The 18,092-nt window shown below is 41.9% G+C and overlaps 1 protein-coding gene and 1 long non-coding RNA gene across 4 annotated transcripts in view; both read left to right on the top strand.

Moving 5' to 3' along the window:
* LOC311253841 overlaps positions 1–4,696 on the top strand; it is a 37,538-nt gene extending 32,842 nt beyond the window's left edge. Inside the window, exon 5 of the long non-coding RNA XR_014621960.1 lies at positions 1,912–4,696. This is a non-coding gene — a long non-coding RNA (uncharacterized lncRNA). The remainder of the gene's footprint in view (positions 1–1,911) is intronic.
* Positions 4,697–10,718: 6,022 nt separating this feature from the next.
* LOC311253845 (uncharacterized protein) lies at positions 10,719–17,570 on the top strand. Of its 3 annotated transcripts, XM_084384319.1 has the most exons (5): positions 10,719–11,078; positions 11,414–12,530; positions 12,611–12,699; positions 16,405–17,015; positions 17,102–17,570. In XM_084384319.1, exons 4-5 carry the CDS (start codon positions 16,988–16,990, stop codon positions 17,455–17,457), a joined length of 384 nt encoding a protein of 127 aa, XP_084240445.1. In that variant the 5' UTR covers positions 10,719–11,078; positions 11,414–12,530; positions 12,611–12,699; positions 16,405–16,987; the 3' UTR covers positions 17,458–17,570. The 3 variants fall into 3 exon arrangements, 1 of the variants encoding a protein (XP_084240445.1); XR_014621966.1 differs by lacking the exons at positions 16,405–17,015; positions 17,102–17,570 and having other exon boundaries at positions 10,745–10,911; positions 12,611–13,176; XR_014621967.1 differs by lacking the exons at positions 16,405–17,015; positions 17,102–17,570 and having other exon boundaries at positions 10,746–11,078; positions 11,813–12,530; positions 12,611–13,176.
* The last annotated feature ends 522 nt before the right edge of the window (positions 17,571–18,092 follow it).

Genomic DNA, 18,092 nt, shown 5'->3' with positions numbered 1-18,092 from the left:
AACCATCAGTAGAGCCTATTGTATTTTTTCCAACAACGTCATTTCAATGTCCGTGTTTCTAGTTTGCAGCCGCATTGAGTATAAGATTAAATGACTTCTAGTTAAATCTGTAGACAGTAGGCTACGTGTGTGTCTGACTCCAATGTTGGGTACTGGGGGAGAGTGACGCCCTCAGCCTCTGGTCACCCAGCGACCTGACTCAGGACCAGCTCCTCTGTCTCTGGCGGACGTGGTGGAGGTGAGCACCACTTCATGTTCATCTACTCAGCAGGATGTTAGGACACAGATGTGTGTTAAGCTGTTTAACACACATCTGCAGCCGCATTGAGTATAAGATTAAATGACTTCTAGTTAAATCTGTAGACAGTAGTCTGTTGGTGATAAAAGCTACTACAAGTTAAAATATCCACTGAATAAACTTTTACTTTGTTTAATATGTGAAATAAAACCAAAGTGAGGAGCCATCGTGAGACTGTTTTTATATTTTCAGCCGATTTGAATTAAATAAAATAGCCTAAAATAAAATAAAACACTGAACAACATTCAACCACTTCCTCAAAGGCTAATATAAAAGAAAGTGATGTTAAATTCAAAATGAAAAGACGGCCGCATCTAAAACTCTGTCAGTGATTTTTATTATGGCCGCAGCCGTGTTACTTTATTTCCCCACAGAAAATGTCTGCTTCCTGTTTTCTCCCCTGTTGCCATGGTGAATCACAGTATCTGAGCTCCATTGATGATGGCTTTTTACTAGTCGTCAGGCACGAGCTCAACTCAAAGTTAACGTACTCAGAGTCGACTTACCTAACTCAGATCAGCTATCCTGGAACGGAAAACTCAGAGTTTCACTTCACAGGGTAAGTCAACTCAGAGTTCAGGGATAGACTCAGAGTTTGTTGAACCTCCTTTCTGGAATACCACTCTGGAAATGCACGAGCAGACGCAGCTGCTAAAGCTGCTGCTGGAAAACATGGAGTAAGACACACCCACACCCTGCTTCACTCTGACCCTGAAAAACACACAGACACTAGTGCTTCCGACTCTGACACACACACACACAGATATTAGCGCTTCTGCTGATGAAAAACGAATCTGGCGATCACACGACTGCACATACACTAACGGCATCTGGCACAGACCTGACAGTAAACCATGTTTACCAAAACACTTTTTTCCACATTTTGCCAAATTGGGGGGGAGATGGGGGAATGTTTGATCTGATAAAAAAACATTGGTTCACAAAAGGCTTTACAGCCTATTCTCAAAGATTTTGCCAATCCTGTCATATCTGCACTACACATAATGCAGGTAAAACTACACGACAGCCACAAGCAGCACATCCACAACCAGAGGGACCTTTTGAACATGTCATGATGGATTTCATTGAACTAACCCGAAGTGAAGGCAAGAAATATTGCCTTGTTTTGCCAAATGGGTTGAGGTGTTTCCCACCTCAAAGCAGGACAGCGCTGCTGTGACCAAGGCCCTGATGACGTGTGTGATACCACGATGGGGTATCCCCAGGAAAATAAGTAGTGATAATGGTACACCATTTGTGAGTGAAGCTATTAAACAGCTAGGAGGTTTTTCTTGGGATTGACTTGAGACAACACTGCTCCTACCATCCAGCGAGTGGGGGTGCAGTGGAAAGAGAAAATTGCACTTTGAAATCAAAACTTGCAAAGTGCTGTGAAGAAACTCATGGACTAAAGCCCTGCCGATTGTGCTAATGTACATGAGAATGAGAAAAAGAGCACGCGCAAATCTAAGTCCCTTTGAAATCCTCCTTGGCAGGCCTCCCGAACTGGGAGTAGGGCCTGTTAATAGACCACTCCCTGAGACCTGTTTCTGTGAAAATGATATGTTGCAATATTGCCAGACGTTGTCCTCTGCTTTATCTCAAATCCACAGACTGGTAAAGGACGCCCTTCCTGCTCCGGCCAACCATCCTCTCCACAGCCTTACTCCAGGCGACTACATCGTGATTCGTGACCTCAGGCAAAAACACTGGAGGTCCAAAAAGTGGAACGGCCCGTTCCAGGTCCTCCTCACCACCCACACTGCCATCAAAATCGCTGAGAGAGCCACCTGGGCACACGCCAGCCACTGCAGGAAGGTCCCAACTCCACAACACGCTGAGGACCAGGAGTGTTCATAATGCCAGGAAGAGAAGCAGACGGTCACAGTATTGACATACTGTGGGACGAAACAACTTTCGGAGCGCCGATTGATCGAAGCACTGATTCACCTGTGTGCAACGTGGAAAGACGTCAACGTCCGTGGCATCCATTCAGGCAGCCAGGCATGTGCGGTCTCCGAGGCACCTTGTGCTGTCTTGTGGGGATTGCTGTCATCATAGTGGTACCCATAATATGGCCTTCGACTCATCCCAGCAAAAGTGTCTCACAAAACACTACCACTCACAACAGCACTGCACTTCTACACAGAACCAAAAGACACCTGACCTCTGACCCCTATGGACCAGACAGGGCCCCTGGATGGCTCTTAAAGAATCTGTGGATGCAGTATGTCAATTATACTGCACGCACAACGACAAACTCATCATGCCTCATCTGTCAAGGCTACACAGCAAACCTGTCACTGGTCAGTCTGCCTGGAAATCCTCATTGTCGCACTGAACCCAAACCAAGAGTGGGTCCCTTTGTAGTGTGTCTGGTGGACTGTTTGCTCACTAGAATATCTACACAACCTCACTGGAGGTACAGCCACTCACTGTTCAAATCTTGCCCTCCGCTGCCCCGTTTCTCAGTTCCTTCACCACCATTACCAGTTGCAGGACAAGTTGAAGTAGCATCGGGTGCTACCTTTATTTGTTTCAACCGCACCTATGGCAGTATCAGTGTCGGACAGACACGTCTTAAATGTGCAAAAACTCATATCCTGTATCCTCCTGACAGCAGCGGACAAAGCACAGAGAAAGGCAAAGAACTAATCGAGGATGGCTCTTATGGTCTGCGCTGGAAGCGTGATGCGTTTGACTATAAGATAGAGCCATACCCAGACATCTACTGGGATTGCGGTAGAATTCGAAAATCTCTACCTGCTAATTGGACTGGTTTGTGTGCAATAACCATGTATGCTTCGCAGGTACACCTGTGGCCGGTTTGAGAATACCATCACTCCCAAAATTACAGGGTGAAACGTTTTTCTAACCCACTTGGCAGTTTTGACAAAACAGTGTACATCGATGCTATAGGGGTGCCTCGTGGTGTCCCTGATGAATTCAAAGCTAGAAATCAGGTTCTTGCAGGCTTTGAAACAGCTTTTTGCTGGTGGTGTACACTGAATAAAAATGTGGACTGGATTAATTACATCATTACAACCAACAGAGGTTCATAACTACACACATGATGCCCTCACTGGACTAGCTGAGCAGATGTCAGCAACATCTCTGATGTCTTGGCAAAACACAATGGCGCTTGACATGCTGCTGGCTGACAAGGGGGGCGTCTGTGTAATGTTTGGTGACTCTTGCTGTACTTTCATTCCCAATAACACAGCCCCAGACGGATCTGTCGCCCAGGCTCTTGAGAGACTGAGGTCTCTTCGTGGAGAACTTGCTGAAAATTCTGGTATTAACAGCACCTTTGGCTGGTTTGATACAATGTTTGGTAAATGGAAAGCACTGATCTTGTCTCTGCTCACTGGGCTCATTGTAGCATTAACTCTCATGGGGCCGCCCTAAGCAGAATTTTATTTTGAGGCCCCACCTCCCCATTACAAAATGACTCTTTCAACAATGGAACAAGCCTTTTACAGATGCACACATCTGCATTTTCTGGATGCAAAGTCATCAATGAGGTCATCATATGACAGCTGCTATGCCACTTCTGAGTTGATGCTTATGATAGCTAGGCCGCTCAAGCGTTCTTGCACCATTGATGAGCTTCAGTTTTTGCTCAGCAAAGGCAACTGTAACAGGGAGAGTTACTGCAATGGTGCTAGCCTCCTCACAAAGATTAAAATGCAATTAATGCAAATACGACTACAACTAATAATAATATGCATTATGATTTGATTTGATGATATTTCTATATTTAAATATTTTTATATACTTATTTATACATTTAGTAATTAGGTTCTATATTCACACTGCTGTTTGCTGCTGCAACGCTTTAAATTTCTCCATTGTGGGTCAAATAAAGGATTATCTTAATTTATCTTATTTTATCTAATCTTATATGACTGTTATGAATTAAATTCACCAAGAGATGGCGACATTTTACCTCCATAAAAACAGCCCAAAACTTCTACTGATAGCATAGATTGATGGGCTATAATCCTGAGCCAACATACGACCACCAACTGGTCAATTAACCGCTCCTTTTTCAACAGAGCTGAATGTATATGCAGTTAACAAGACATTCAATAAATGATAATCAGGGCCGCTGGAAAATTTAATCTCCAGTCCACATCTAGACAGAATTATCCTCTCTTCTGTCTCATGATTAGCAGGCTAGCAGCTGGGGTGTTTATGCCACAAAGTTTTCTTTTTTATTTCAACAACATACCCACCTTCAAGTGAAGCACGAGCCTCCTCTTGTTTTGACTTTGTCTTTCTTTTGCTTGCTCCTGATTCATATTGCCGTTTAGAGGCCATCTCTCCACCTGCATGTCAGATGCTGCGTGCTGTCAATCATTGCGGCAACGTGTGTGGTGTCAGATTTCTCGTCTCTTTTTTTTCTCTCCTGCCTCGGGCTGACTTGGTGCTCTACGCGCGCCTCACAGCAGCGATGCGCATCCTTTGCGCATTTGCAGAGAAAGCGTCCCCTTGCGCAAAATGGGGCCCCCCCACGGATCGTGGGGCCCTACGCACAGCGCGTGTTCTGCGTTTAGGAAGGGGCAGCGCTGCATGGGACTGTGTGGTTGTTGCATCATTCCTTGCATTTTTTTTTTTTATTATTTATTTAGCACAAACAATATCATATAAAGAAAAAAAAAAACATGAACAATCAACATGACAGGGATGTGCAAAGGGGAGGTATGAAACCCAAAAGGGCTTATATGAAAACCTCACCCACATATTCAAAGATCAAATTTAATACAGTTTAAAAACAATAACATAGGAAAATAATTAAACAATAATGAAAAATAAGTAGAAAAGTAAGTGATTAAACATGTAAGGAAGTAAGGAAAAAATAAACCCTTTCTGTTTTGTATTATTCATTTGAATAATACAAAACAGAAATAACGAATGAGATGATAAGGAAAGAATAAGAAGTGAGAGAGAGAGAGAGAGACGAAGGAAAATCATGACAATAATTGTCTTATGTTTGATGGTACATGGTTTGACTGATTAGGTACTTTTTGAGAGCCTTTTTAAATGACGATAAATGAATAATTTTTTTCAGATAGTCGGGTAGCTGATTCCAGAGACGTAATTGCATTAGAGTCTTAATTGTTAGAGCCATAGATAGGTCCATCTCAACGTCAACTGGAATGGCATCACTGGAACCACCTCCATATTCAGAAGATAATTCCCTTGAACTGTTCCCTCACCCTGGTTGGTCCCCTCCTCCTTATCCTGACTCTGACGATGAAGACGTGTAAGGTGTGGTGAGCTGAAAGAACACACAGAGACTAATGAAGTCACTGTGTGTGATATCAGTATCATTTTTCTCAAGCTTATACTATTATGAAAAGTTTTGACATTTAGTAACAAGTTCACTAATCATTTTTTCTCAAATGTTTACAGCTATACTTTTATGATTATTGTTTACTCATTTCTAGTCATAAATTATGTGATGAATAAAGATCAGGGATTTGCAGCAGAAGACGACATCATACTACCTTGTGATCGTGCTAGTAACCTCTCCAAGGTAGTGTCCCCCTCTACGCTTGCAAAACGCAGGGGCTGTAGAGGAGCAAGCCTGCGTCCCTGAATCTATTTTAGCATGATAAATTGAAAAATATTCTTCAGTAATTCACATGTGTTTTGCCTCCTCCCAGCTTGCAATGAATACTAGTAATGTCTATGTTCCACAAAAACAGCTATTATTGATTTTCAACTATACAATATGTGATAACTTAAATTGAATCCAGAGTGAATTTTTAAGTTTGATGTCTAGTGTGTAGTTTGTATATACTTAAAGTGATCCAGAAATGATCAAAAGGGAGGAGTGTAATGGGAAATTGTATTACTATACCATTTTTATTCATTATTATGTCTTACATTGTCTTCACTGTGTTCTTCCCACATCCTTGAATGTTTGTACTGTCTGCACAAAGAGAGATATGTGCTTCTTGTTATGGGAACGGAGCCTGGTACAGACATGAGAAGGACACTGCCTGATCGTGGATGCGCCCACTGCTATGGCCCTGCCTGATCGTGGATGCGCCTACTGCTATGGCCCTGCCTGATCGTGGATGCACCTACTGCCATGACCCTGCCTGACACCCACCACTACTGTCGCTAATATTAGTCACATCTCTGTTACATACGTTCCACTACTATTATCGTACTGCATTGCTACATACCATCCTTGCCATTGATCATTACTACTGTTATCACTAGTAATCACATTTCCATGTGCATTTCATCATTATCGCTGTAATACATCTTTGTGTACTTTCACTCCTGTCAACCATCGCTTATAATTGAATACATTGTGATCTCGTTGATCTGCTCTGTACATGCGACATCTATTGCACGTCTGTCCGTCCTGGGAGAGGGATCCCTCCTCTGTGGCTCTCCCTGAGGTTTCTTCCGCATTTTTTCCCTGTTAAAAGGGCCTTTTTTTTGGGGCAAGTTTTTCCTCACTCGAATCGAGGGTCGAAGGACAGAGGGTGTCGTCTCTGTACAGATTGTAAAGCCCTCTGAGGCAAACTGTGATTTGTGAATTTGGGCTATACAAATAAAATTTGATTTGATTTGATTTGATTTGACACAGTGTAGGAGATACACTAGTAATAATTGTAATTTATTAATCACTGGCGATTAATAAAACACTCGTTAATGGGGCACCACCGCCGATGTTTTGTCTATTTGAATAATCCGGAGGTAATTGATCAAATCCGACTAAACAAGGTTAACTTGTATCAATTCTAATCAATTTTAAATCAATTTATTAAATTTATTCAATCTCATAAATGAAGTAGTGAATTCTACACAGTTTCCATCGGTTCTCCACATTAAAAACAAACCTGCACAGACAACGACATACGGTTAAATAGGTTTATTGACTAAATAATTCAGATTAAATAAATGAAATGGCAATTTCAATGAATAGCAACAGGTAACAGGAAATGTTACCAAATTTCTCTTAAACTAAAAGATCAGAACCCTAAGACACCACTCATTTATCATGTGTGAATCCAGCTGTTACGGGTGATGGAGAGCCTACTTTCTTAGCAGAGTGGCAGAGTCAGCGGCGGAGGGTTTCTCACCGGTGGTTTGCGACTCTAGCCGGAAGTCCCGGTCCAATGGCCGAGTGTCAGCTCATCGGGAATCAGCCGGTTGGGGACCACGGTCCGATGTCTTAGGAAGAGTGTGGCTGGTCCAGTACCGAGCCGGTGACGATTCTGGCTCACTGCCCAGCGGGGAGTTACCGCTTGAGAGCGTGCTGTCTTTCACAGGAACTCACTAAAACTAAACTATAGTTTTTAAACGTTTCAAAACAGTGCTTCACCTTTCACAGAATCTCACCATGGCTCAATAGATGAACTTTGTCTATCATGAAAAAGGATTATGTCATGATTAAAAATCACTGAACAATTAAAGGAAATTAAAACAGGATCAAAATAAAAACACACTTGAATATACCGTAGAACTAGTAGAATTGATCACTTACTTATTCCTCCTGGTTCTAGCATAATACTTGTTAAAACAAAACATATCAGAAACATTTACTGGTTATCAAGGAACTTATTACACAAAAGATCTCCTGAAGGTCTGTCCCAATCGTACCAGGGCTTATCATCAGGAGGTGCTGTGGTTTCACCGAACACAGGACACATTAAACATTAAACTTGATTTTAATCAAATTTCATCACAGAGACACGGGGAAAAGTTCAGTGTTATCAACTTCTTTAGCTGTTTCTTAATCTGTTAACATTAAGAGCATAAGTTCCTGGTTTAATGACAATTAGAACTTGCTTAAAATCTGGATGAGTGCAGAAACCATTATAGGATGGTATGTGTGATAAGAGAGGCATAGTCCTAAACCATTTGGGCAGGAGGGCTAGGAAAACAGAGGAGAGGCCCAGAGTGCTTTTACTCTGGAGGGTGTACTTGATAATTCTTGTCACAAGAAGACAAGAAGACACAGAACATCAGAGTCGTTACCTAATTTACAATTGCAAAGAAATAAGTTATAACACATGATTATGACAGTTCTTCTGTTCCTCTTCATCTCTGAAAGGAGATTCATTTGATGATGAACTTGACCTACCTGGGAGAAAGGAGTGTTCATCTTGAGTGGGGGAAGAGGGCAAAAAGGGTTATTCAAGCTGTAAATAAAGAAGAGGGGTTTTTCCTGTGATGCGTCAATCTGACAGTTTCATTGGAAGCAAAACAAGTCAGGTGAAGAGGTGAGAGACTTCATAGCGTCTCTTTCCTGAAAACAGTCAGCTTGCAGATGAGAGGAGTAATTAATGCAAGAGCAGAACCTCAATGGAATGTAGAGGCGATGGACATGTGTTCCTACAACAGGGCATTCCTTTCCTTTAACAAAAAGGGTTCTCAACTGTCTCATCTTGTTCTTCTTTCTGCAGACCGCATGCCACTCTGTTGACTGATGAACCTTCTTTATAAAGAATAAAATCCTTAAAAGACAACTGGTATTTCTTACAAGTTTGTTTCAGATATCTCACAAATAAGACAAATTTCCACAACAAGCCCAACAGAGGATGTTCTTCCTGCGGCAGCTGAAGAAGTTCAACCTGCCAAAGACGATGATGGTGCACTTCTACACTGCCATCATCGAGTCCATCCTCACCTCCTCCATCACCATCTGGTACGCTGCTGCCACTGCTAAGGACAAGAGCAGACTACAGTGTATCATACGTTCTGTCGAGAAGGTGATTGGCTGCAACCTTCCATCCCTTCAAGACCTGCACAGCTCCAGGGCTCTGAGGCGTGTAGGTAGGATTGTGGCCGACCCCTCCCATCCCGGTCACAGACTATTTGACACTCTACCCTCTGGCAGGAGGCTGCGGTCCATCAGGACCAAAACCGCCCGCCACATGAACAGTTTTTTCCCCTCTGCAGTTGGGATCCTCAACAAGTCCCGGGTCCCCCACCCCCACTGACACTGACACTGACTCTTTCACTCCTGCACTCAAACCCACCTCTGCCCTTGAATCTTTGCATTACATTAATGCAGAATTTGTACATCCTGTATTTTTAATATCTTCTATATTTTATCTTCTGTCTTTATTTATCAGCCATCCCACACTTTTTGCCTCTGTGTGTTGATAGCGTTTATATTGTTTATATTGTATATGTTATAGTCACTGTTTGTTTGTTTATTGTTTATTGTCTTCAATGCATGCACCTTATTCACCAAGAAAAATTCCTTGTCTGTGTAAAATCCCTCTTGGCAATAAATCTGTTTCTGATTCTGATTATTATGAATGCAGAATTGACTTCAACATAACACTGTAATGTATCTTATATTAGTGACAGGGGGTTGTAACTGCATGTGTTGGCATGTGTTGAAAGGCGTGCAAGATTACAAATTGTTATGTGTATGTGGATGGATTAGTATTTTGCACTGCATTGCTTTAGGCTCAAGTTCACATAGAATTGTTACGTTTATGAAATAAGAAAAAGTTTGGGAAATACTTTATACTTCAAGTCTCATGTGCTGATCAGAGTTGTGATTAAAAATAAGGGCGGGCCCCAGATGATTTCCAAATACCAATAGGGTCGCGTCATTCTTAAAGTAGGGAATGACTACACTCCCATTAAGTGTAATTGTTGTTTTTGTACACTTTTGTGCAGTTATGGTTACACATACCCTTTTTCCACCCTCCCACTCTTGTATTTCGTTTGTTATTCATTTGACATAAAAGAGAAAAACACACAGTAAATCATGCAGTGAAAAGCTGACAGCCCTATGCCAAACACATACTTTATATGACTTGTTAATATGGATTCAAATGGGCAAGCTGAATCATCAAGATACACATTTTGTAAACAACCCTAACCTGAAGCTGCACTTGTACTACTGGGATTGCTTTGAGTGTTGCTGTATATAATCTGAAACCATAGACAGCTGTTCTTGATCACGGAGACAAAGATCACAAACAACAAAGCATCAGGGTACTGTCAGTCCAATGGCCATTGTTCTCGAACATTTTTCAAAACAATTGAAGCACCCAGCCTTTACACCCACTGACTCATCCTCAGCATTTTTTTAATGTACCACAGTAATTTAATTTTTTTTAATGTAAAGTATACACTTACTTACTGGACAAAAGATTATGAGGTGCACACTCCACAGTAAACTGCACCCCAATAGACCCTAAAAATTGCTTCTTTTTTTCTTTAATGCCACCTAAAGATGTGCACTGAGCTCAAAACTCATATCTGCATATTTTGTTGTAGCCACACAGATATTGGCCGCGTTTCCCAGATACCATAATTCTTAAGGACTTAAGAAGGCTTGTAAATGACCTTTAATAAAATAGTATTTCTATAAATGTGTTTTTATGTTTACTTATTAACATTCTTTAAAGCCAGGCTTTTATTTTTTATATATTAAGCAGACGTTACATTCAGTGCTTTTATTTTGAAAGCGTCTCGCCGAGACCTCGTACACATCCGGTGCTTCGGACTTTACCTGCAGTAGGAAAAGTGTGTCTGCAAGGCTAAGAGTTTGTTTTCAATGCTAAAGTGTGCCTAACTCACATGAAACGCCCTAGCACCTGGCTAATAAGGGGCACAAGGTTTGTTTTGTTACCTTTTCATGCCATATTTATGTCCGGCTCGAGTTTGGTTGCCGTGGATATTTTCATGTATAGAACGTGTTGTGGTTAACGGTAGCTACTATTAGCAACGGCCAAGCTGTCGTGTCGGTCTGTATTGGAAATGAGATGAAGCTATAAGCTAACTCGTCTGTTTTATGTGAGATCTGCTAAGGTTAAAAACTGTTTTTTTTGAGTTAGAAACGAACGGTTAAAAATGCTAATTTCATGTTAAATATTGTTTTATATTTCACTCTATGGGAGGTTGTCCTTCAGTTAAAATATGAATTTTCCTTCATGATTGTTACATCAATCGTAGCAGTTAAAATATATATTTAAATTCATGGAGTAAAACCTGTGAGTCTACAATGAGTTTATTGAAATAGTTAAAAGGAGAGTCAACTTACATGATTGTTTATGGGATAAAAGCAGTTAAAAGTAATTTCATTTAAAGGTAACTGTATTTTGTTTTCTTCTTTCATAGCTCTTACGGTGTGTTTACATTGAATATGGTCCAAGGAGTAAATCATTGTGAACCATAAGTTTGAGAGTTCGACCATCATTTAGCCGGGGATGCTACAAGGCTCTTAAGAAGGGTTCGGCTAAGAAGGAGCGCTAATACACGGGTGTTTCCCAGACGCGTTCTGAACTGCCTTCTTAGGAGAACCTTAAGATCAAGCAAAAGAAGCTCTTAGTGGGAGCTGTCCACCGCAGTGGTGCTGAAACTGAATCAATCGATGCCAGGCAAATTGATCACCCACCTCTTTATCAGCACAAAAGTCACACACAGCGCCCCGTGGTCCCCCCACACAGTGCAATTAGGCTACGCATGTATCGTGTGTGTGTGTGGGGGGGGTTTGCGGGTGTGTGTGTGTGCCAACAGGTGTATCCAAGTAGTAATCAAGCCCATTAGCGCATATATACCCCCGTGGATATAGCCACACACGTGAGAATGGAAGAAACTGGCAGCAAAAGAAACAAGCGGGCACCGTCGTTTACCGCCGAGGAGATGGGCGTCTTAGTGGACGAGGTCTGGCAGCACCGTGATGTTTTATTCGGGGGAACAAGGGGCAAAAAGAACATCACAGTGAAGAACAGTGTTTGGCAGGCCATAGCCGAAAAGATCTCCCCCTCAAGCCCATGTGGCCTGCGTGAAAGTCCTCTCCATCATCGAGAAGACGGCCTCTGAATGCATTAGTGGGGGCATCGATGTTCAGGGGGACGAGGGGCTCTCAGAAAGTGAGGATGAAGAGGAGCCATCCGGGAGCGGAGCAGGGGTGTGCCCGCCCCCAGGAGAGGACGACCCCCACAACAGTGCCCTGTCCCTGCGCGCCAACCAGCAGGGCCTGCTGTCTGCATGCGGGGAGGCTTAACAGGGCAGCCCACAATAATGACCTGCGCCTGCAGCGAGATGCTGGTGGAGAAGCTGGTGGTGCTACGGGGGATAGAGGGCCGACTCGAACGACAAACTGCCCTGCAGGAAGAGATGGTCCGGATAAAGCAGGAGAGGTTGGAGCTGCACCGGAGACAGCTGGCGCTTGCCGAGGCGCAGTTCAACCGTCCCTCCATCTCGGTTCCAATCATCCTTCCCCAGGATTCAGGTACGGGGCATTTCTATTTTGTATCTGCATTATGCAATGTATCCCGTTCAATTTTACTAATCAATCTTCCTTCATTGCAGGTGATGCAGACGCCCAGTAAAGACAGTGCGGAGCCATAATGCTATCCGCAGCTCGAACATCTGCATCCCAGCTGACTTTGCTATCATTAGTAAGAGGATTTAGTAAATCTAATGCTGGGATTCAAAGGAAAATATCTCTGAATGAATGTTTAATTTTCATAGTTTTGGGGGACCATTTCGATAAATTATGATAGTCTAAATAATATAATATAATATAATATAATATAATATAATAGTAGTGACCAAAATAAATTTTGAAATTAGCGCTAGCTAAAAGTAAAGATATTTTACTGATACTTTTCTAAGTTTGATATATTCCAGGTATGTTGTGCCGTTCTCACTACCAGTGAGTCAAATACAGCAGCCTGGTCAGTTGTCCTATGCTTCTGAGTACGACACTGTAGTTACCCCTCTATCCCATTGTACAGTGATTCCCAAAGTGTGGGCAGCAGCAGGCTGTGGCCCCTGGTGGGCTGTGAAGGTAATTCACAATAAATAAATATGGTTTAAAAAACATAAACACACACAATAAAACTAAAATCACAGGATCGTGACAAGAAATTTCATTAACAGTCTGATGATTGCCTTAATAGATGTGTTCAAAATACACAAATCACAATTTCCCTCAAGATACAGTAGAGGATAAGGAAGATACGATTTGGATAAGGAAAAACTCCCAGCTTTGAATTTACAACTGACAACTTAAGAGCTATTTGAGAAGGTGGTTACATGCTAAAGTTGATACACAAACAATTACCTTACCAACATACAGTAGGCTAGCAAGGGATATTGAGCGGTAGGATAGCAGATAGGGATGCTGATTATCAATCACTGATCGAAACACCGTTAAGAATTTTTTGTCATATTTAGTTTATTTTTCATGTAACTTGGTGTATACCTTGTCTGTTCCTTTAACTCATAATGTAGCCTTATGTTGGGACCCACAGATGAAGTCATTCATTGTGGATTTCAAAATGGACTCTGAACTGAACTCAGTGTCCCAGAATTCCCCATTCTTCACACCTAGGTGCAATATTTAGCTTTGAGCTACTATTGGTCAGGGTGACAAACCCCCCTCTGATCAGAGAGTCAAAACTCCAGCGCCTTCCTTTGTTCTCTCTCTTCTCCTCAAGCCTCTCCACTCCTTTGACTTCTTATCCTCAAGGGCTCCTCTCCATCCCCCCCCACCGGGCTGCCTGCCCTCAAGATCTCTTCTTCCGGGCTTAACAGCTGCGGAGAGCTGCAAGCTTCATTTGCAGCAGGCCCAAAGAACTTCTCCTCACTGCAGCGGCACGAGGTCCTGCCAGTATTCCTGATCAGTTAGCACCAGCAGCTGCGACACAAAGCTTGCCAGCTAACTTCACCATCTGAGGAACACCAAGCAGGTTAGCACTGAGCTGCTACCCTCGCAAAGGACAGGAGCGAACCTTTTCCTCCTCTGCTGACTTTCATCAGTCCTTGCACAGCAAGAACAGCATTCATTGGAATCCCAACGTTCTCCTGCAACCACCGACACCTTTTCCTTAAAGACTGGTAACATTGAACTGGGCTTAGATAGCATAGCATAGCACAGCTAAGCACAGGACTTTAAACTCTGATTGATGTAATGCATGTGTGTTCAATTTATGTGTGTCCACTGTTTGAGTGTTATTGTAATCTCAGGTCAGGTTATTGGTAGTTTGCTTTCCTAGACGGCTAATTCTACATTAGTCGATTGATGCTTCACACAGACTCAGGGTCTTTGCATGCAACTAACCATCTTCTATAACCTGGCATCCCGTCACACACACACACACACACACACACACACACACACACACACATTCCTTGAGCCTGGAGCATATCAAACCCACATGTGATATCAGTGACCACCATTGTTTCTTTGTTCTGCCAGACACACACTCACACACACACACACACACATACACACACAAACCTGTATATAGTACATGGAAGTTAGTGTGTTTCATCTTTGTAAATAAAAGACTTTTGAACCCACATGTTGTCTATTTAATATTGTACAAGAGTGATTGTTGCCAACCTCTACTTTGTCAAGAGCTCCAAAATCCTTCAACCATTACTAGCTGTTATGGTAATTGGTTGTAGTTATTAAGTTCATTATTAATCAGAGTTACAAACAGTTTAGTACCTTTTCTGAGACTGATTTGGTGAATTGGCTTTTTTTCCCTTCTTCAAGGGTGGTGCCCCGAGGTGATCTAATGTAAATTGGAACTTATTAGTAATCATAATTTATAATTATCCCTGATAATCATTAATTATTATTGATAGCCAAATTTAACCCCAAACTCCCTATTACTGTTGCATGAAGCACTACATTATGGTGGCTCGTGTGTTGTGAGCACAACACTTATGTTTAAAGTGTTTTCCATAAAACAATATTCATATTTCATATATTATTAATGATTAATTGATAATCAGCAAAGTATCAATTAAAGAAATTGTTTAAAATGTACATCCCTAGTAGCAGATACTACGAGCAGTGTTACTTTTAAAGCCCCACTCCAATATCCAGTGTTACTTCATTATTAACAGTTTTGTTGTAACATTCTTTTCTAACAGACTATGAGCATTTCTCAATACCAAGAATGCAAAGAATGGACTTGTGTTCTTGAGGAGAATGTTCTTGCTAGTCGTTCTCCGAAGAATGAACTCCGGAGATCACAAGAATACAGAATGCTCCGTTTTCAGTTTTGAGATGATGCATTCTTGTGGAGCCAAATGCAGCCTGCACTGATTAAACAGCTGGGCGTTATCATCCAAAACAAGTGCTCTCTCTCTCTCTCTCTCTCTCTCTCTCCTGTGTATGTGACATGTAAATAAATAAATACACACGTACATAAAGCAGCAACAACCTTCATTCGTCGTACATAAGTATGTTATTTATTTTATTTTTAAGTGCTTCTCAATCTCACGAGCCAACAGCGGGAAAAAAAACCCCGCGAAAAGGCTGTTGTTTGTAGATGATCGCCATTGTGGATTTGTGGATTGTGTAGTTAGTAGAGTATTACCACCGTTAAATATGGACCGGCAAGTGTTGCTAGCTGTCGCGGTCGGTATTCTTTACTGGGAGGCTGAGGAGGAAGCTGCTGAGCTGAGGGGGCGTCTTCAGCGGAGGAGAGCCAGGATGAGGAGGAGGAGTCTGGAGAGACCTCGGGCTATCCTAGCCTTTGCTGGATTCGTAAGTTATCTTTTCTTCGGGAGCACTTGGTTTTCCATTCATATTAAAGTTAACAAAATAAATATGGTACGGTTTAGAAGTATTATTATAAATATTAATGTGTGAAACAGGATTAACAGGGTCCGCCCCAAACTGTTTAGTAATAGTAACGCTATAGACCCACCCCTTTCATTCATAAATTTCCTACTATGCTACTATACTTGATATGTGATACCTAGCACCACCTACTGGTGAAATCATGGGGGGACCCAACAATTACAGGTGAAATAGAGGAGCATATTAAGTTGTATAATTTCTTTATTTCTGATATCTGATACAAGTCTGATAAGTCTTGTGTAATGAATCAAGTGAAGCTCATTTGTATAGAACACAAAACATACATTAAGTTTCATGAGAGAACTATAAATACATTTTTACAGCATGTGTTTAAATTCATCAGTCTATTCAAATATTCATAGTTGATAGTTAAAAGCAAGTCATTAATAAATAAATAAATACATTCAAATATTATTTCATAAAGTAATAAATAAATAAATAAATTCAAATATTATTTCATAGTTTTACTAATTAAAAAATATTTTTTATTTTACTACAGGATCATTCTCCTCGAATGTATGCACAAGTTAACAACACTGTGCCCATCCTCTGCGCCTTCTTCTCTGAGGAGGCTGACCTCAAACCAGCCTTCAGGCTGTCAAGGGAGACCATCAATCTGTTGGTCCAGATGTTGCCCCGGCTAAAGCCACATGGCAGGAGCCACGAAATTGAGGTGGCTGTCTCTCTGTACTGGCTGGCATGTGGCACTTCCTACAGGGTCACGGCAGACATATTTGGAGGCCATGATGGGCATCCTCCACAAGGCTATCCATTTCCCCAAGCCTGAGGAGATGGAGGAGGTGGGAGCAGGTTTTGCTCGGCTGGCTGGGCATGAGGCTTTTCCGGCGTGCAGTTGGAGCCATAGATGGATGCCACATCCGGCTTGTCCCACCTGCGGAGCAGAAGAAGAGCAACAGGGGATTTTTGCATTTTTGGATGTTTACATCGGCAACACGGGGTCAGTCCACGATGCCCTTGTCCTCCAGAGGTCTCCTATGTACAAACAGTCCCTCTACTCACCAGCTGGCTTCTTCCTCCTGTGAGACGGGGGGTACCCTTGCCTGCAGCATCCGGTGGCCCTCATGACTCCCTACCGTCAACCTGTAGCAGGTGAGAGAATAAATTATTTATTACAGTTGTTACTTTGAATTTGAATTCCTGGATGTATTCTACATTACCTGTATTTTAATCAACAGGCCAAGTTGAGGCCCGTTTCAACAGGCATCACGCCAAGGCCCGCAACATTATTGAGCGCACCTTCGGGTTGCTCAAAACCCGCTGGAGAGCCATCTTCCTCCGGGCTTTGGAGATCCGGGCTCTGTTCGCCCCCAAGGTTGTTGGAGCATGCTGCATCCTCCACAACCTTTGCCTGTTAGCTGGTGACATCCAGGAAGAGGAGGAGGCAGAGGAGGATGACTGGGAGGATGAGGAAGCTGGGGGGAATGCTGCCCAAGGTCAGGAGCTGTCGGGAGTCAATCTCAGAGGCAGACTTGCTGCCGAAGAGTCTGCCCCTCAAGAGCTCCCGGCATTTCTGAGGGAGCATGATTACTAAAGAAAAACCCCAAATTCATAATCAGTTCAATAATTATTTGTAATTTTAATTAATGTTAATTGTAAATATTGTTTTGCTGATTAATTAAACATATAACAATGGTTAATTGTAAATATTGTTTTGTTGATTAATTAAACATATAACAGTTAGTTAAACATATAACAATGGTTAATTGTAAATATTGTTTTGTTGATTAATTAAAAATGATTGTATAGTTTATCTCAATTAAAAATGATTATATTATGTGTATAGTTAAACATATAACAATGGTTTGAAAAAACACCTGTAAGTAAAGTCAACCTCCCAATCAGATTTCAGTTTCAGAAGCGTTTGTTGTGACCACCGTTACAAGCCTTGGTGCCTCGATTTGTCTAGGAAGACGTTTTACCTCTCATCCAAGAGGCTTCATCAGTTCATGTTCGCTGACCAGGCTGAGACTGGTCCAAGGTCCGAGGACCAGTCTCAGCCTGGTCAGATGCGAACATGAACTGGCAAATAACTGACAGATAACCAAGTCCAGTTGCGTTTCGAATTTCTTTGAGACCACTTCATTCACAACTCAATACTCACACTATTTAATTGACAGAATAACAATAAAACAACAACAAAGAACTACATTTAAAAATTACCTACAA

This window comes from Pagrus pagrus (assembly GCF_965226575.1).
Source record: "Pagrus pagrus genome assembly, contig: HAP1_SCAFFOLD_52, whole genome shotgun sequence".
In the NCBI taxonomy this organism is placed as follows: domain Eukaryota; kingdom Metazoa; phylum Chordata; class Actinopteri; order Spariformes; family Sparidae; genus Pagrus; species Pagrus pagrus.
The sequence above is the reverse complement of the archived record's forward strand: the minus strand, read 5'-3'. Positions and strand labels throughout refer to the sequence as shown.